The sequence below is a fragment of the Carcharodon carcharias genome, chromosome 8, assembly GCF_017639515.1.
Source record: "Carcharodon carcharias isolate sCarCar2 chromosome 8, sCarCar2.pri, whole genome shotgun sequence".
NCBI lineage: Eukaryota > Metazoa > Chordata > Chondrichthyes > Lamniformes > Lamnidae > Carcharodon > Carcharodon carcharias.
Window position 1 is genome coordinate 173,520,365 of NC_054474.1, and position 19,419 is coordinate 173,539,783.

The 19,419-nt window shown below is 40.4% G+C and overlaps 1 protein-coding gene across 8 annotated transcripts in view; it reads left to right on the plus strand.

Annotated features, from left to right (window-relative positions):
- Positions 1–19,419, plus strand: part of LOC121281034 (DENN domain-containing protein 1A-like) — a 607,528-nt gene that overhangs the window by 497,025 nt on the left and 91,084 nt on the right. For all 8 annotated transcript variants that reach the window (XM_041193614.1, XM_041193619.1, XM_041193616.1 and 5 more), the window contains exon 14: positions 17,570–17,671. In XM_041193614.1, coding sequence (XP_041049548.1) covers positions 17,570–17,671 — 102 coding nt within the window. The remainder of the gene's footprint in view (positions 1–17,569; positions 17,672–19,419) is intronic.

The following is a 19,419-nucleotide window of genomic DNA, read 5'->3' on the forward strand; positions in this document are numbered from 1 at the left end:
AAATTATGAGGGCAGGCCCCATGAGCTTGGCTTCCCTTGAGTTTAGATTGTTGAGTAGTGACTTAATTGAGAGGTTTAAAATCATGAAAGAACGGAATAGGGTTGATACAGAGAACAATTTCTTCTAGTGGTGGGGGGGGGGATGCAGAACAAGGAGAGAGAAGCTTAAAATTGGAGCTAGGCCATTCAGCAGTGAAATCAGAATCACTTTTTTTTTTACATACGAACATATGAATTCGGAGCAGGAGTAGGCCACTCAGCCCCTTGAGCCTACTCTGCCATTCAAGAAGATCATGGCTAATTTGAACGTAACCTCAACCCCTCATTCCTGCTTACCCACCCGATAGCCTTTCACCCCCTTGTTAATCAAGAATCTACCTAGCTCTGCCTTAAACATATTCAAAGACTCTGCTTCCACCACCTTTTGAGGAAGAGAGTTCCAAAGGCTCTCAGCCTTCTGAGAGAGAAAAATTTCTCCTCATCTCTGTCTTAAATGAGCGACCCCTTATTTTTAAACACTGGCACCTAGTTCTAGATTCTCCCACAAGAGGAAATATCCTCTCCATATCAACCCTGTCAAGACCCCTCAGGATCTTAAAGATTTCAATTAAGTCGCCTCTTACTATTCTAAACTCCGGTGGATACAAGTCTAAGCTGTCCAGCCTTTCCTCATAAGACAACACGCCCATTCCTGGTATTAGTTCTGAACTGCTAATGTATTTACATCTTCCTTTGAATAAGGAGACCAGTACTGTACTCAATATTCCAGGTGTGGTCTCACCAATGCCCTGTACAACTGAAACATAACCTCCCTACTTTTGTAATCAATTCCCCTCACAATAAATTATAACATTCTATTAGCTTTCTTAATTACCTGCTGTACCTATTTACTAATCTTTTGGGATGTGAGCGTCCCTGGCAAAGCAGTATTTGTTGCCCATCCCTAAATGCTCTTGACCTGAACATATCAGAGGGCATTTAAGAGTCAACCACGCTGCTGCGGGTCTGGAGTCATATGTAGGCCAGACCAGGAGGAACAGCAGATTTCCCTCCCTAAGCTACATTAGTGAACCAGATGACAATTGATGATAGTTTCATGGCCACCATTATTGAGACCAGCTTTATATTCCAGATATATTAATTGAATTCAAATTTCAGAAGCTGCCTGGTTGGAATTTGAACACATGTCCGCAGACCATTAGCCTGGGCCTCTGGATTACTAGTCCAGTGAGATCACCATTATGGCATCATCTCCCCATGAGACAGGATGAGTAGAGAAAATCTGGAATTTCTCCCACCACCACCCCCAGCAAAAAGCTATGGATGGTGGGTCAATTGAAATTTTCAAGACTGGGATCAACAGGTGTTTATAATGTAAGGGTATCAAGAGATGTGTCAAAGATGGGTAAGTGGAGTTGAGGCACAGATAAGCCTAATTCTGATTGAATGGCAGAACAGGCCCGTGAGACTGAATGGCCTTCTCCTGCTCCTGTGTTGCTCATAGATAGGGTGGTGCCTAGAGCATTTACTTGAGATTACCGCAAAGGATGCAGAATGTTATTATTGTGTATTAGTATTCAATATAAATACAACTAGTGAATAAAAGTCAAACAAACCTGAATGAAATAAAAACAACAAATAATTTGCCGCTGTATGAAAGTGGAGAAGAATTAGAAAATAAACCTCACTTGCACATACATGGGCTGAATTTGATTTCCATGGTGAATTATGTAGTTTTTGTCTGTTTATTAGCTTAGAAAATTTCAGTTTATTGCTGTATCCTCTGGTTATTTTAAAAATAAAATGACAATGCAAGGCATTTTGAAAAAAGATATTCTGAGTAATTTCACTAGTTTCCCTTTGCCTTGCCAGTGCTTTTTTGGCAGTGGTTCAGTAATTTCCTATTGGTTGTATTCCTGCCAGCTTGCTATTTGTTCATTTGTTTCAATTTGTTTTCTGTTTAGAAACATTCAGGTATTTGCCATTGTTCAATTAGTAGTGAACTGTTGCTTTTTCAAGAATAATAATATTTAAACTTTTCAATTATACCATTTTATTTCTCTTTGGAAAGACTGTAGTGACCCATATTTGAGAATCCCAATTTTTTAATCTTCAACATGATTAAAGCCAACAGCACTGTCTATATTTAACACATAGTGATTGTATTACAAGAGTTCTACCTTTATTAAGAACGGATTTATTCATGCTGATTTAATCTAAAGAGTTTGATGTTAATTTGAAGCAAAAATGATGTGTTGCATTTTAATATAGCTGTTAAATTTTTGATCTGATAAATCAAGTCCAAACATAACACACCATATAGCTGTCATGTAACAGAATACTTAAACTAAGTATAATGACGGTATTTTAATTGTTAGGGATGCAATGTAATGTTCCGTCAAATGGCCGTTCTGTGTGGGTTTGCATTTTAACGCTTTGGAAATTTATCTCTGCCTCTTGTAAATAAGGATCTGTTTTGGATTAGAATAGGAATTAGCCACTCCTTGCCTGAAATGGCCAACTGCAATTTTACATGGCAGGTGGCAAGGGCTTCCACCCCAAGCTGGTTGGGTTCTCCTTAAACGTGTGGATCAGGCCCTGATGACACCGTTGGGTTCTGATCTGCTATTTTGGCCTGAGGCCTGAACAGGGGTATTCTGGTGGCTTCTTTGCCAAGCTAAACTTCCTGGGAGCAGCAACCAGGGCCATAAGAAGCCCAACAAAATGAGCTTCATTTTTTTTTAAAACAGGTTTCCTTGCGGGCCAGTGGGAGCACAAATACTTTTCTGTGCCCCACAAGGGAACTTTGGACCTCCCCGTTCTTGGCTTTCCCATTCCTCTGACTGAAATTCACTTACTTAAGGAGCTATTCTGTTCTGTCTTGGCAATAGCCTCCTGCAGCCTGGTTTTAATCCTGTCGATGGGGCTAGCATGAAACTCCTAGAGCCTAGCCAGCATTGCCAGAAGGTCACATTGGTCAGGTCACCATGCCAGTCCATCTGGTATCATTAACTCACCAAATGGGGAAATGTGGACTTTAACCAGTTAGACCACACCATGGTATTTCACATTCTTACAGAAAGCAGCTTATAATTATTTTGCTAGTCATGTTCATTTATTTCTGGATAATTAATATTGTATATTTTACATTCAGGAGGCTCTGTGGAGATCGATTGGTACTTGTTATCACTGATGTTGAATCTCTGTCTTTGATTTGCTTTCATTGTCATAACAGAAGGAAGCTTCTTCTCATCTCACTGAGCTTTAATCTACATGTAAATCACAGAGAATTTTGCATTTTGGGTGATGCATGAAAGGGCCCCAAAAAGATCACCTGTTTCCACTCTAATACTAATGTTCTACATTTTTAAATAGTATGCATTTTTCAACATTATTTCTACAAAGGATAATCCTTTTTATCTTTGGCAGACATTTTCTAATAATTTCATAGTCTCAAGATCAGTTTTCAAAAGGTACAGGATTATCGGTGACTATGGGGAGAATTTCCCATAAATAATGGGGATGTATCAAACAGCATGTCCCTTCCACTGTTCGCAATGGGCAAGGTACAAACTGCACTTAAGCAGCCTGTGCTTGCAAAACGCAGAACACAATGTCCAACATAAGATCTGATTCAGTGATTAAACAACATTTGCTAAGTAATTCTCAGTGTGCTAAGAATTATGCTGACAACCAATTTAAGATTGTCAGTTGGACTCTCAGTGTGGCGCATTTGCATGTATTGGAAGCTACATATGTTAATTCATAGGGCCCTGGTCTTTGTAGACAGAAAGAACATGTACACACATTGCTCCTGTTTCAGCTAAACAAAATAAATGGCAGCCATTTGTTGGTTCATTCCTCAGGACAATGCCTTGACCAATCAGAGTCACGCTGCCTGGTTTAAATTTCAAACAATGCTTGACAGTTAACTGTCAGTCTCCATCAACTGGTCAACGGGTGCATTCTTCATGGTAACACCTCTACAAATCAGAGTCCACTTACCAACCAATCACTCTCTTTTCATACAGTATAAGTTTGTTGTCTCCCTTGGATTGGTATTCTTACGAAATGTCCTGATGAGTGCAAGACAAAAAGCTTCAACAAAAGATGTATTTTTTTCATCGATGCTCCAAGTTCTGTACTACCAAATGACTGTTTGTTTAATTTTACTAGAATATATCCTGGCACTGTTCACTGCCAGAGCATGAGCTGTTTTTTGAGTTGCATAATGTAAAAATGATTAAAGCCACTGATGTATGGTAAATTAATAAGTGAGTTTGAGTTTTGTTACAAGATACAGAAATATTAGCACCAATTTTGGGTACAGCTTATGTGATTATGTCTGTATTTTATGGAAATTGTAAATCAGTGGCCTTTATTATATTGCTTGCTTACTTAAATTTTTATCTTATCTTTTTAAAGTATAAGATACATAGAGGGACTTCCACATTATAGACAGGTATGAGGTATGTACTAGTACAGAAAGGGAAGGGGTGTAACTCATGCATTTTGGTAATGTGGTCCAGGGGTTAAGAAATAGTGAAGGAGGCTCATCGGATATTAGTAGAACTAGGGGAGTGTCAGGCTCTGGGTATGTTGAACAAGTGGGTGCTTGGGTACTCAGAATATTGAGAGGGGGGTTTCTGACAACGATGTGTTGGAAGGTTGGGATAGGGATGTCCTGGGAAATGAGAGCAGTGTGGAGGTGAGCTTCTGAGTATGGGTATACTGGAAAAGCTGTCTCATGAATTCGAACAGTGTGAGGGTTGGGGAGGGGCTGACAGGGTCCGAGAGCATTAGTAGTAACATAACAAGGGCTTGGGAGAAATGGGGGATGGGTGGATGGTGGCGTTTGGGAATAACAGACGAGTTGCTGAGCAGCATTGTGGAAGAAGGTGCAAAAGTTTGGAAGGAAGTTGTGTACATCTAGGACTATAGAAGGGGACATGGAATGATGGTTTGCTAGGATCAAGGATGTTTGGGGGAGAGATCTTGTTGGCTGAGAGAATTGCGGAGTGTGGAGGGCTTGAGGCTTGGTAGATTTTCTTGTGGGGATGGGGGGTGTGGTTTGGTTGGAGAAGCTAAGCATTCGTGCATTCCACACAGAAGTGTTGTAAGAGTGTATTCAAAGAACTGGGCTGGGAATCCTGTTTAATTATTTAAAGTACTTGCTGCACTGTCCTGTAATTGCTGACCATATATTAGGAATTACAGTACAACCACTGGAATAACTAATATGCATCTTGGCTCAATGCTGGGAAAACCATTGCAGAAACTCACCCTGGAATAAGCTTGCAACTGCATTCTTGACCTTGACGTGGAGCTAGATTGAAATGCTTTAAAGTGTTAGTTTCACATTTGCTATCTTAATTTAGATATATCAAATAAGTCTACATTCATAAAAATTTCTATTTTGATAATGTATCTGTACCTGTTCAGCCACTTTTTAAAGGTCTATCTAAACACTTTGTGACTAGTGCACATTCATTCAAACCTCAGTGCATCAGATTTGAAAACGTCACACTTGAAAGTTTCACATGTACAAAGTGTATGTCACACATATACTTGATAGTTTCAAATATATTCATATTTTTTACATGAAAAAACACTCATGCCACTATAAATGAGCTTTTATCAAAGCAGCTCATTGTTTCCCAGTGCCCTTTTCAGAGTATTCTGGCCGATGCATGAGGAGCTAAACAAAAAGAAACCCTATATAAGTTTTAATAAGCACTGGGACACTTAATGATGGGTTTAAAATGGCTACTTCTCCACAGCTACGTCAGATGGGTTACTGTTTGGCAGAACTCATGCTTATGTTTGTCAACCAAATAACATGGATAGCAACCTAGGAGGCAGACCCCTTTCAACATGACTGAATATGGGGGGATGGGTGTTCATTAGGCCCCTGCAAATTTTAAGTTGGTCAATAATTTAAATGGTCCATTGAAGCAAAGCTATACTTAGAATAAAATCTGTTGTTCAAAGGATTAAAAATGAGATTGCAACTGTGCTTTAAAAAACGTCCAATATTCTACAGTTGTTTCCCTGCTAAGACGGCCTATTTGTCTATATAGTCATGAAATAGACAGAACTGTGTCAGCCCCATTACAGGAGCTTGTTGGGCCACCCAGTTGTGCTTGCATTAGAAACAAGACACCTGTTCAGAGCCACTTGAGTTCAGACTCCACCCTCTCATGACGTTCAAACTCGACTCCACTAGGTTGGTATTTTACACCAATTCTCCAATATTATCCCACGTGATCACTTTCTGTAATAAGACTATTTTATCTGATTGGAGGAATACAAATTCCCCATTCCCCATCCCCTCTATTTCACACTGCCCCCTCAGGCATGAGTCTTCTGATGATCAACTAAAGTGTAGTATTAACAGGTCTAGGAAAAGTACACAAGTAAAAAATCCAAAAGAAAGAGGTAAACAAATAAAACTAGTGTCTTAGGTGAAAAGTGAAATGTTTAACGTCAGCTTTATGCATCAAAATGTGCAAAGTTTGTTATAGCAATTGACTTGTTTTTATCAAAACCAAGAAATAATAGGAATGTTTATGGGATTTTCTTCCACTTTAAAAATAAAAGTCAAGATTTTTTTGTATTTCTAGAACAATCTGGTCTCACCTTTTATTTGTGATTTAACTTCTGTTTCCACAGTTACTTAACTAATTTTAGTGCATGTTTGCATGGACAACCTTCAAACATTTCTCTTCAGTTGTATTTCTGTTGCTTTTCAAAACTATTCCCATTTGTAAGATTTGTTGACGTTATAAATTGCATAAAAGTTAACATGGCCAGTAGCAGTGTAAGAAATATCTGAGATTATCTACCACTGAAGCTGTTAACTTGGAGTTGGTGTGTGTGAGAGAGATGTGCCATTTCCTGGCATATAGCGGAACTTGCACCAGCTGTGAGCGTCTGGTGCCATATCCTTAGGGTGGCTGAAACATTATACCAGCCAGAAAATGTGTGAATATGACTGCTGCACTAAATCTGAATGTCTACTCTGATGTCAAATCATATTCGCTCCTCTCCCCGCCCCTTACCCTCTCAGTTATTTTAAGCGCAGAATTACATCTGCAGAATTTAAATGGGTTGATTACTTGTGCTGAGAACAAAACTGTATTCACTACTTTTGTTTGCATTACATTCAGATGTGGATTGACATTTTATACTTGACAAAAATATGTCTCTGGTTTTGTGTAAAACAAAGTCAAATATTTTTAACACACCATACCCTGCACTGTACGAGCAGGATCCAGGAATAAAAAAACAAATATCCACTCTGAGTGCTCTGTGCGCACATTAGCAATAATAAACTTTTGTTTCAACTAATTGTGTTAATAATCTGCATGAAGTGTCCCATGCACCAACCTTAATGACAAAAATATGTTTTTTTAATTTATAACTGATAACACAATTAACTCCTTGATGTTATCAGCACCGAGAGGGTTAAGAGGTTTCTCTGTTGTTCAAATGACTTTGTGGTCAGGTGCTCAGGTGTCTGAGCCACCCTCAGCGATGTCAGTCACACTGGAGTCAGGTCAGCTGCTGTTATACGGTAGAGATTACACAGTTTAGTCATTAGCTGTGATAAGCTGCAGCTGATGCCAGACTCTAACCCTTTACACCTAATTAGCCTCATTAATGAGCTTTCCCACTCTCCATAGAGTGGATCTTCTGTGGGACAGGAGGAAAAAATATATACCTTGCCCAGGTAGATCTGCCTTTACCCTGTAATTAATGCTTACACCTGCAAGCCCAGTGAGTTGCTTTGTTTCTGAGCTGTGTTGGAAGGGAAAAGTGAGCATGGTTCTGGCATTACCCCGCTTTATTATTTTAAATCTAGTGTTCTGATTTTTTTTTTATTGCGCTGTGATTATTTGCTCACTTTAACCCTTAAACTAAAAGCAGTTAATTCGCAGCATGGCTCTATTTCATTCTTCATTTCAGACAGCATTTTTAAAAATTGAACAGAGTATAACTAGATACCCAGGAGTAATTACCAGGCAGTAATCTCATGGAGGGGTTCAGATAAACTGCAAGAGTGAAGCTGAAACGGTTTGTAATTGTCACCTGATCGCTCAGATGAGTCTGCTCCCTGGGAATCATTGAGTTATCACTTTTCTGTAATGTTTTTGTATATATTAATAATATATATAAAATGCATGTATACACAGACTGTGAAATCATAAGATAGCTTGACTTGATTTCCACTTTTTTTGGGGTGGTGCATGCTATTGAGGTATACTAGAGGCTAACACATTCTTCTGAGCTTGGGAATTATAATGGTCTCATTGAAGAATTCAGCAACTGCAATGTAACCATTAAATATTTATTGAGTATTGAGAAATAAAAGTGCAAAGTTTCATTTGACGGTTTAGTTGTAATTGTACCATACAGATCAGTTCCAATTCTGTTTGCGTTAAGTTAAACGATCTCAGCTAACTGGTAATAAGGGTGACACATCTGGCCTTGGCGTTCCTGAGTTAAAACTGGTGGAAAGGTGAGCTAGGTTCGTGCTCTTGACCGTTACTCAATGACCTTTGCTGGAAAATGCACTTGCGCGCACACAGGATGAGGGCGGGATCAGGTTCATGCTGCGATGCCCTGCCACAGAATAGTAGGCTGCCAACGCTTGTGCAGGCTCACAAAGAATGATCACTTGAATGAGCTACTCAAGGGTGAGGGTTGAGGGAGGCAACTGCCCCCTGTGCAAGCATCCTCCCAGCAGGAAAATGTTTGGGACAGAAATACACAAAATTGGCCAATATAATGAAAAAAAAACACTTCTGGGTAACATGAACAAATGCAAATTAAATCCTGCATGTTCATTTTTATACAGTGCAAAAATGCTGCAGGAAATTTTTAACATGGCTGTAAAAACACAGTCGGTTTTATTGGCATCTGAGATAGTTTAAGCATTTCTTTAAAGTTTTGCACACACTGATAAGGCCGGGCACACAGTAACCATATAAATTTGCACACCTGTATTAATGAGATATTTAACAGTGCATTTTGCACTTGTAGGTTAAATCAACACATACTTTAGTTCAAAAGAAAATATCTATGCATTTATTGATAACCAGAATTAGTCGAAGCTGTTTCTCATCATTATTGCGTAACTTTATTTTAAAGTCACTTGAATAACTAAGAAATGGTGAACTTAACAATTCAGTCAGTTTCATGTTAGTACTTTATTGTTCAGTAATAATAGGTGGAATAAGAAACTTCTAGCCGTAATTAAGAGCTCATTGCCTTTTTGACAGTGTGATCTTGACTGCTTTATTTGACTCTTAAGTAAGTTTATTGGACTTGAGACTGGATTTTTAAACTGTAGAAAAAGCTCCTCTCATCCACTTTCCAAAAAATTTAATAAGGAACAAATATATCATCTCCAACTTAATATTCTTCTTTTAAGATAAATATTATTCTTTCACTTCCCTCCCAAAGAACACAAGCCAATTGGACCGTGGCTGTGTGTATCTTCCTCACTTTATCCCACACACTTTTTGAGAACTTGGTTCCAATTCAGAGAAGTTAAAATATCTCACCTCAGAATACTTAGTCCAAGTTGATCAGGGGCATGTAATGATCCATAATAAACCTTGAAAAATGACCCGAGAGGAATTGACACCATTGTTGTGCAGTTGTTAAGTTTTGCACAATTGTTATTTGTCTTCAGCTCACAGTGCAGCACCCCCTACTAAATACGGAAGGGAGCATTCTATAAAAGAGATTAACTTTCCTCCACCACTTTATCTGAGGGCAATTTGGAGGAAGGAAAATCTCCTCTGGTGTTTTTATCCTTGTAATATTCTTTCTAAACTTTCTAGCGTTCTAATAGTTATAGATGAGTTTGCAAAATCGAGGCATTAATATGTAAAAATTGAATGTTCCCTTCAGACCTGTCTACAGCCTTTGACGTGGTTGACCACAAAATTCGTTCCAATGCCTCTCAACCGTCATCCAGATGGTTGGGACTGTAGTTACCTGGTTTCATTCTTATCTATTCAGTCAAAGCCAGAAAATGACTTGTAATGACCTCTCATCCTGCTCCCGCAACGTTACCTTTGGTTTCCCCCAAGGATCAATGCTTGGTTCCTTCATATTTCTCATCAACCTGCTGCCCTTTAGCACCATCACCCAAAAGTACAATGTAAGTTTCCACATGTACTCCAACAACGCCCAGCTCTACTTCGCCGCCACGTCTTTGACTCCTCTCTGTCCCTAAACTGTCGGAATGCTTAATAAGAACATACAAAACGAGGGCAGGAGTAAATCATATGGCATGTTGAGCCTGCTCCGACATTTATTATAATCATGGCTGAGCTTCAGCTTCAACTCCACTTTCCTGCCTGCTCCCCATACCCCTTGCTTCTCTGAGAGACTAAAAATATATCTGTCTCAGCCTTAAATATATGCAATGATGGAGCATCCACCACCCTCTGGCATAGAGAATTCTAAAGATTCACAACCCTTTGAGTGAAGAAATTTCTCATTTCAGTTCTGGCTTCGACTGAATAGATAAGAATGAAACCAGGTAACTGCAGTCCCACCCATCTGGATGACAGCAGAGAGGCATTGGAACAAATTTTATGGTCAACCACATTAAAGGCTGTAGACAGGTCTGAAGGGAACATTCAATTATTACATATTAATATCTTAGTTATTGATAAGCTTGCAAAACTATTAGAACGCTAGAAAGTTTAGAAACTGAGAGTTGAAGACAAATAACAATTAATAGTTCTAAATGATCATCACATTATCCTGAGATTTTGCCCCCTGTTCTAGATTCCCAGCGAGGAAGGCATTTGCCCAACAAACTGGATGAGCAGAGATTTCCTCCAACAAAATATTGGAAAGACAGAAGCCATTGTCTTTGGTCCCCATTGTCCCCTTGCCACAAACTCCATCCTTCTCCCTGGCAGCCATCTGAAACTGAACCGGACTATGTAAGACCTTGATGCTCAGTTTGACCCTAAGATGAGCTTCCTACCACACCATCGCTAAGATGGGGTATTTTCACTTCCATAAAACATCGTCCGACAGGCTCCCCTGCCTCAGCTCATTCCATCCATGGTTTTGTTTTCTTTAGAACTTATTACTCTAGTACATTCCTGGATAGCCTTCCTAGTTCTGTCTTCTACAAATAAGGTCATTCAAAACCCTGCTCCTGGCATCTTAACTTGCACCAAGTACTGCTGACTTATCTCCATTGTGCTCACTGACCTACATTGCTGCCCGGTTAGACAACACCTTGACATTAAAACTTTAATCCTTGTTTTCAAATCCCCCCCAAGGCCTCACCCTTCCCTAGCTCTGTGATCTTTTCCAGTCTTATAGCTGCCGGGATCCCTGCACTCCTCCAATTCTGATCTCTTAAACTCTCCTGATTTTAATCCTTCCACCATTTGTGGCCATGCCTTCAGTTGTCAAGGCTCCAAGCTCTTGAATTCCCTCCCTGAATCTCTGCACCTCTCTACCTCTCTTTCCTCCTCCATGACATTCATTGAAACCTACCTCTTGGACCAAGTTTTTGATCATCTGCCCTAATATCTTCTTATGTGGCTTGGTATCAAATTTTGTTTGGTACTGCTTATAAAGCACCCTGGGACATTATATTACATTAAAGGCAATATATAAATGAAAGCTGTTGTTGTCTCTATTAATCAATTCTGACCAGCACTATACACATCAGATAGTACAGCCTAGGTCAATAGGGTTCCGTTCATTCAGGTCAACATTTTAGCATAATAGATCGTCTACTACAGTCTCAGAAAAAAATTAAGCTATATTTAAACTATATTGACCATGTTGCTTCTAACTTTTGTTTTTAGGATCATTTGAGTTTTGTAAACTGCATAGACCACAATGCTACCACATATGCACTGTTTAAAAAGAAGCTGCTGCTGTGTGGCATTCAAGCTAATAAATGTTAATGCACAAAATAAAATGATCACAAAATGCAGGTAGGCCTTGAGGGTAGCAGAGTTGGCAGTTTCTGGCCTTGTGAAATGCTGCCCATCTGCTCACTGTCAGAGTAAGTTAGTGGTGCATTTGGATTCGTGCCCTAGAGTTTCAGCTCTGAGCTAGTCATGTGACAGTCGCCACGACAACTCGACAAGACTTGTAAACTGCTGCTTGCAGAGCCAGATGCTCCAGTGCACATGTGGTCTAATTATATGTCGTTTTCTTTGCAATTATCAGAAAATTTGCACTGCTGTCTACATGCAAATGCTTAAAGGCATTATTGGCTCTCGCTTTAAATGAACCTGCTTGGGTTTGAATTGTTTTCAGTAAGATACCTTTGCATCACACATACAATATTAGAAATTGCGGTTTAAACTGTAGTAATACTCAGAATTTTAGGATGTGAATCATCGAATGATAGCAGCACCATAGTATCTATTCAATGCATCATGCCTGTACTGGCTCATTGATAGTATCCAATTAGTTCTACTCATCTGCCCTTTCCCCATAGCCCTGCAAACTTTTCCCCATAAAGTAAGTGTCCAATTTCTTCTTGAAAAATTTTATTTAATCTGTTTCCACAAATCTTTCAGACAATGCATTCCAGACCATAACAACTTGCTGTGTAAAAAGAATGTCTCCTCACCTCACCACTGATTGTTATGACAATAACCTTAAACCTGTGTCCTCTGGTTACTGCCTGTCTGCTATTGGAAGCAGTTTCTCTTATTTACTGTACCTTTGATTTGTGAATTGAAAAGGGAAGGTCTCACATATATTGAGGGAAAAATGAGCAGCTTGAACGCTCAAAACACAGCAAGCTTAACCAATGCAATTGCATTAATGGCATTAAAATAAAACCCAGTATTGAAGATCACAAAGGACAACATCATCTTGCTTTAATATAGTAAGTATTCCAAGACCTTTCACAGAGGAGAGAAGGATACTGAGCTGCATTGGAAAAAATGACCGAAAGCATAGTCAAAGTGAAGGTTTTGGACAGGAGAAATTTAACAAAATGGGGAACTTCAGGTAGGGATTTTCAGAGAGTATGGTCAAGTCAGCTAAGACCCTGCCAATAATAATTAAGCATAGAGGGAGGCAACATATAAGTAGGATAGTCAGAAGGTCGAAAGATACAGACTGGATCATAGAACTAGATGAAATTTCAGAAGTAGATTGAATGAGGCCATGGATGCATTCGTAAACAAATTCAGTGAATTGGAGGACAAGCAGCCAGTGAAGATTGGTAAAGAAGGGTTAATAGGAGGGCAAAACAGGATGCTGTTTTCAGTGAGTTGGATTTTATGTTGAGTGATGCCCAGCAGGCCAGTGAGAAGAATGTGGGAGAACTTAAGTAACAAAAGCACAGATAAGGATTTGAGCCGTTGTGGGTTAAGATGGAAACCATTGAGAGGTTAAAGTATGTTATCTTGGGTTTGGATAGGATAAGGGGTTTGAAGCTCAAACAGGGTGCAAGGTTGTACATCACCTGATCCAGCATGAGGGATCAGCCAAGATAGGGATGCAACCTGGTTAAGTATTCAGAGGTTTTGACAGGAGCTGAACAAACTATCTTTGATTTTGCAAATGTTAAGCTGGAGGAAGTTCTGGCTCATCCATAACATTGCATCTGACAATCACCAACCTTCACTGGCTGCCTGCCCTCCAATTCACTGCATTTGTTTACAAATCCATCCTTGGCCTCATCCAGCCTAATTCTGAAATTTCATCTGGTGCTATGATCCAGCCTGTATCTTTCAACCTTCTGACTATCCGACTTATATATTGCCTCACTCTATGCTTAATTATTGTTGGCAGGGTCTTAGCTGACTTGACCGAACTCTCATCCTGAAACTCCCTAACTAAAGTTTCCCATTTTGTTAAATTTCTCCTGTTCAAAACCTTCACTTTGACTACACTGTCGGTCATTTTCCCTATACAGCTCAGTATCCTTCTCTCCTCTGTGAAGCGTCTTGGAATGTTTGGAATGATAGTCAGTCAGTGGTTATGAGATTAAGGCTAATTGCAACAGATAGGACTGGCTCTTAATGGCGTATATATAAACTGACTTGGTGGATACAGATGCTGATGCCAAGAGTGATGTGTGAATAGAGAAAAGGAATGGGCAACAACTAGAACATTGTGATATTCTAAGATGGTCATGCAGGTGAGAGAGAAATTACTACTATTCATTAATTCAGTGCCATACCACATAACCTTCCCTATGCAACACGATACTTCAGCTGAAATTATCACAAAGTTCACAGTTTCCAATGCACATTTATTCAAATTATAATTTATGAATTCACTGAAAATGGTGGTGGTATTTACTGATTGTAGTTTAATTACTTAAAGCTTCAGAGTAATAGCTACCTTCAGGAAAAAATAATGCAGACAATAGAAGATGCAGCAAAACTAAAATCAGTCATACATCAATCAGAACACTGATTTTGCTAATGTGTTAAAATTAGCAAGCCACAAGGTCTGAAATGTTAACTATAAAAGGGAACTGATCATCTGAACGGTGAACTGCTTTGCAATTTGTAAACTCCAACGGTATTGTTTTAGAGATGTTCATCATACTGAGTAGATATTCCTGGTTGACAATGTTACACAGAAGATGTTTGTTGACCCAATGACAGTGAATGTAAATGGTGAGGCTGCATTTGTGGTGTTTACGATATTAAGCTCAACAATATAGAATTTATATATTTTCTATTCAGCACAAAGTCATTTCTGGCATCTTATTGAATGCCCCTAGTTTTTGTCATTCTCCTATTAAATAAACAGAATATGACGACATAATTGAACCCTGAGATCTAATGATAGAAGTATGCCGTCAGTTCCTTAATTTTAGCTCTGTTCCCGTGATAAGAGGGTGTGAACAGTCACCAACTGTGGCTGCCCTGCACCCTGTTAGAATGTACAGACATACACTCCTTAAGTAATTGTTGGGTTACTGTGTATTAGTCACCTTTGTTGTATTCTAGAAATTGATCTGTAACACTAATTTAGTCTTTTCTAGAAATCCTTATTTGCTACCCCTTCCAAAAATAAGTTGTAAATAATAGGGAAAAATGTCATGCCAAACATAGCCCAGTTAACTTTGTTAATAAGATTCTATGGTAATGAATATCACTTCAACTACTATATCTGTAAATTAAAGATTCAGTTGAAGGAATGCCTGTAATCCAAGCTCCTGCTTTATACAGTAAAGTCAACCTTGTACTATGCTTTCATTTCTCTAGCCATATTTTGAGTATGCCATGAAATACATAAACAGAATTGTACCCTTCTCATCACATTACTTAGAATTCAACATACTTACAGGCTGGAGAACATTCTGTAAAGATGGGAAGGATAAATAGTATGGCATATGTTTAGACTAATTTTATTTGCATTTGTTGGCTGCATTTCTAACGCTCAAAAGAAAGACAGCATTTGCTTGAATATGTTTTTGCATTACATTCAATATTTCCAGTTTGTAAAATTTAGAAGTTTGTGACTTTTCAACTTTTCAATTCATATTTCTCTCATTAAATCAGAATTGAGAAATAGCTTCAAATTTCTGAAAGGTAAACTTCTATGGGTAATCTCAAACACCTTTCATCTACAATGGATGATTTGAGGTGTTACAGAAGTAGTAATTATTTAAAATAGCAGGAATGTTGTTTTTAATATTGGCTCATGAGTTGGTATGAACAAAATGCAAAATGAATGATAGAATATCCATTCATAAGCAGTATCTTCAAATTGTACTTCAAAGGTTGAGGAATATTCTAGGTACTTAATTGTTTATCTTGTACTTGCCTTTTATCGGTCTTCTATAATGAACCATTTCAAGTATTACATTTTATGCTGCTGTAAGCCTGAGGATGTTGCCTTAGGTAATATGGAGGGCATTGCAAAAATTAACCTCAAATTCTATGGTTGAACCTCAAAGAGTGACCTTGTTTATTTGAAGAATACGTGGACAGGATAAAATTCACAAGGACTTGATATAAATAACAGGAGGGAATGGGGAGTGTGAGAGGGGGCAGAGGATGCCAGTTGGGTGGGAGGGTGAGGGTGTGTCAGTAATAGTAGAAGGGGTGGTGAGAGTTGTTGGTGGGGACATGGAGGCAAACACAGACCCTGGGGGTTGGAAGGAGGACATTGGGCAGGTCAGTGTGAATGGGGGTGGGATTTTCAGGAAGTTGGGAGCATGCATGTTCACCTGGACATCTTGGAATGACAAGGCTTCAGGCTGTAAGGAATGGTGGGGAGGTGGAAGATGATGCCGGGGGGTGGACTGTGATGGGGAAAAGGGCAGAAGTAGTAATTATTTAAAATAGCAGGAATGTTGTTCTTAATATTGGCTTATATTCATGGGCAGAATTTTGCCGCCAGGGAACAGGGCCCGCTCGCCGACGCTTAAAATGACGCGGAGTGGGGCGGAATCCCCGACATTATCCCGCCCCAGTTAAGTTTTCAGGAAGGCGGGCCCGCAGCAAAATCAGCTGTGCGACTGCCGACCTGTCAGTGGCCCACTGAGGCCATTGACAGGATCATTTAAACAATTAAAGGACCTGCCCATCCAACCTTAAGGTTAGCGGGTCGACCAGGAGCCCCGGCGGGAACTAGAAAATACACGAAACCTCATCCACCAGCAGGTTGAGGTTAAATGCAGGGTTTTTAACAGTTTAATAAAGTTGTAGTGTAAATTATGAACATGTCCCATCTCATGTGATATTGTCACATGGCGGGGGGCGGTACGTGTTAGGGAATTTTTTTTTCTATTTTCAATCTTTTACAAAGTCGAAGCGATCTCCCTGAGGCTGCACTTAGCCTCGGAGATGTGCGCTCTATCGTGCACATGCGTGAAAGAGCGCACCCTCGCTTTTGGGGAATCCCCCCCACCCACACAGGGCGCGCATAGCGCTTCCCGCCGGACATCACGCTGGGCGGGCCTTAATTGGCCCACCCACATAAAATGGCGACGGGGCCTGCTTCGCCAGTGTGGATCAGCTCCCTGCCCACCGGAGATTGGGTCTGGCCCGCCCGACAGGCAGAAAATTCTGCCCCATGTGTTGGTATGAACAAAATGCAAAATGAATGATAGAATATCCATTCATCCCATTCATAAGCAGTATCTTCAAATTGTACTTCAAAGGTTGAGAAATATTCTAGGTACTTAATTGTTTATCTTGCACTTGCCTTTTATCTGTCTCCTGTAATGAACCATTTCAAGTATTACATTTTATGCTGCTGTAAGCCTGAGGATGTTGCCTCAGGTAATATGGAGAAGTTAACCCCAAATTCTATGGTTGAAGCTCAAAGAATGACCTTGTTTATTTGAAGAATATGTGGACAGGATAAAATTCACAGGAACTTGATATAAACAACAGTATGTGAAATCGTGACTCATTTTCTGTGCACCCCTGATTTTAATAAAAATTCATTATCGGAAACATCCAGAGTTTCTCTCAGCCACCCTTGAATTGTATGATTGAAGCTCGGTAGTGTTTGTTACTTCATATCTGATTAATGGCCCAAAGAGCTCCACCATGTTACATTATAATCTTGCCATTGTTTCCAGGAGGAACCCATAACTTTCAATGAAGATGTTTTTGTTTCACACCGCTCCAGTGCTATGAGACAGTTCCTGCAAAATGCCATTCAACTACAGCTCTTCAAACAGGTAGGAGATTAATGTTACCCTTTGGGATAGTTAGCTGCACACATCACCCTCACTGTTTTGGCATTCTATTGAAAACTCAAATGCAAGTTGTACCACAGCGGGGTAATTTTTCAGTGAGATTGACTAAAAGTAAGTTGTTCTCCATTTAAGTTCCAAAAATAAAAACTGGTTTGAAAGCAATCATTATGGAAGATGCTAAATGTAACACTGACGTTATCAGAAGAATTGAACTAGCAAGAGGTGCTTTCAACAAAATGAATTTGATTTGAACAACAAAGAATAAGCATGTGTAGACAAAAACATTTACTCAGATGTTCTGTCTGGTCAGCATTCCTCTATGACTGTGAGACCTGCACTGTAGACAAACAGGTGATTAAAAGACCCCGAAGCCATTTGCAATGTGGGCATATAGAAGAATGCCTAGAATATCTTGGAAAGAGAGAATAAACAATGAGAATATGCTGGGAAGAATGAAATCCAGAAGAGGCCTGATAGACCTCATCCAGAGCCAAAAATTGAGTTATTTTGACTATCTGATAAGGCATGACAACACATACAGAACACTGCTTGAAGGTCACATCAATGGTAAAAGGAGGAAGAAAGACTAAGGTTGCAATCGTCCACTCCCGTTGGTGGTGGACACTGTTGTTTGGGGGGGGAGGTGCCGAGGCAAAGAAGGCCAAAAATTTTTTTCACGCTAGCATGAAATCACAGCAGGATCATCCGATGGTGTTGAACCACAATCCCACTCGAGGCCAACGTGAACATGATTTGCATCCCACTAATGGGTTGCAAAGTAAGGCCCGACTGGAATCGTCCCCCCATGCCCGATTTAACATTATGCCATAGGGAAAACGTGCCAGCCCAGAAAACGTCTGGATATGCATGTGGTGCAGAAGTTAACTTTAGGGCCTTGCTCAGATCCTCAGACATTTGAGGGGAAGATGATGCTGGAGTCCCAAAGCTACCGGATCCTGAAGGAACCCGTGCATCGCGTACTGGGTGGATCCTCGTGCAAATGGCGCCGCCGGGAAGCAGCTCTTGGAAGGTGGGAGGTCTCCATGCAGTGGCTTTGACTTCGCTGAGGCTTCTGACCTTCCACAGATTTTGCCATGGGCTCCTACCATCTCCCATTGTCTCCGTTCGTGCTTCGGGCCTGCTTTGGAACTTCATGGACTTTTCCATGTGCAGATACGGATGATTAGTGAAGGTGGTAGGAGAGGAAGGTCTAGATGTGAGTGGGAGAGGAAGGTGTACCAGGAGGGGTGTGGAAGCAAAGGGGTTGAGGGTGTGGGGTGGGGGGACAGGACAGTGTCCGGGGAAGGAGGGATAATGGGGGGGATGAAGATGTAGTGGGAGAGAATGCTGCAAGTGGGAAGGTAGGTGTAAGGGAGGGAATTGTGAGGGGGTCAGGTGTCCGGGTGGGGGAAGGAGTAAGGGGAGGGGGGTAGAATGTCCAGGTAAACATGCTAGGGAGGGGTCTGTGGAGTTAATGACTGCCTCCTGAGGAGCGAACTGAGGATGGGCATGGTAGGAGGGAATGGTGAGTGTAAAAGGGGGCATAGGAAGCCAGTAAGGTGGAAGGGTGAGGGTGTGTCGGTAATGGTAGAAGGGGCGGTGAGAGTTGTTGGTGGGAACAGAGGGGGTGGGAAGGAGGCAGGTCAGTGTGATTGGGGCTGGGGTTTTCAGGAAGGTAGGGAGCATGCACGTTCTCCTGGAAATCCTGGAATGACCAGGGTTCGGGCTGT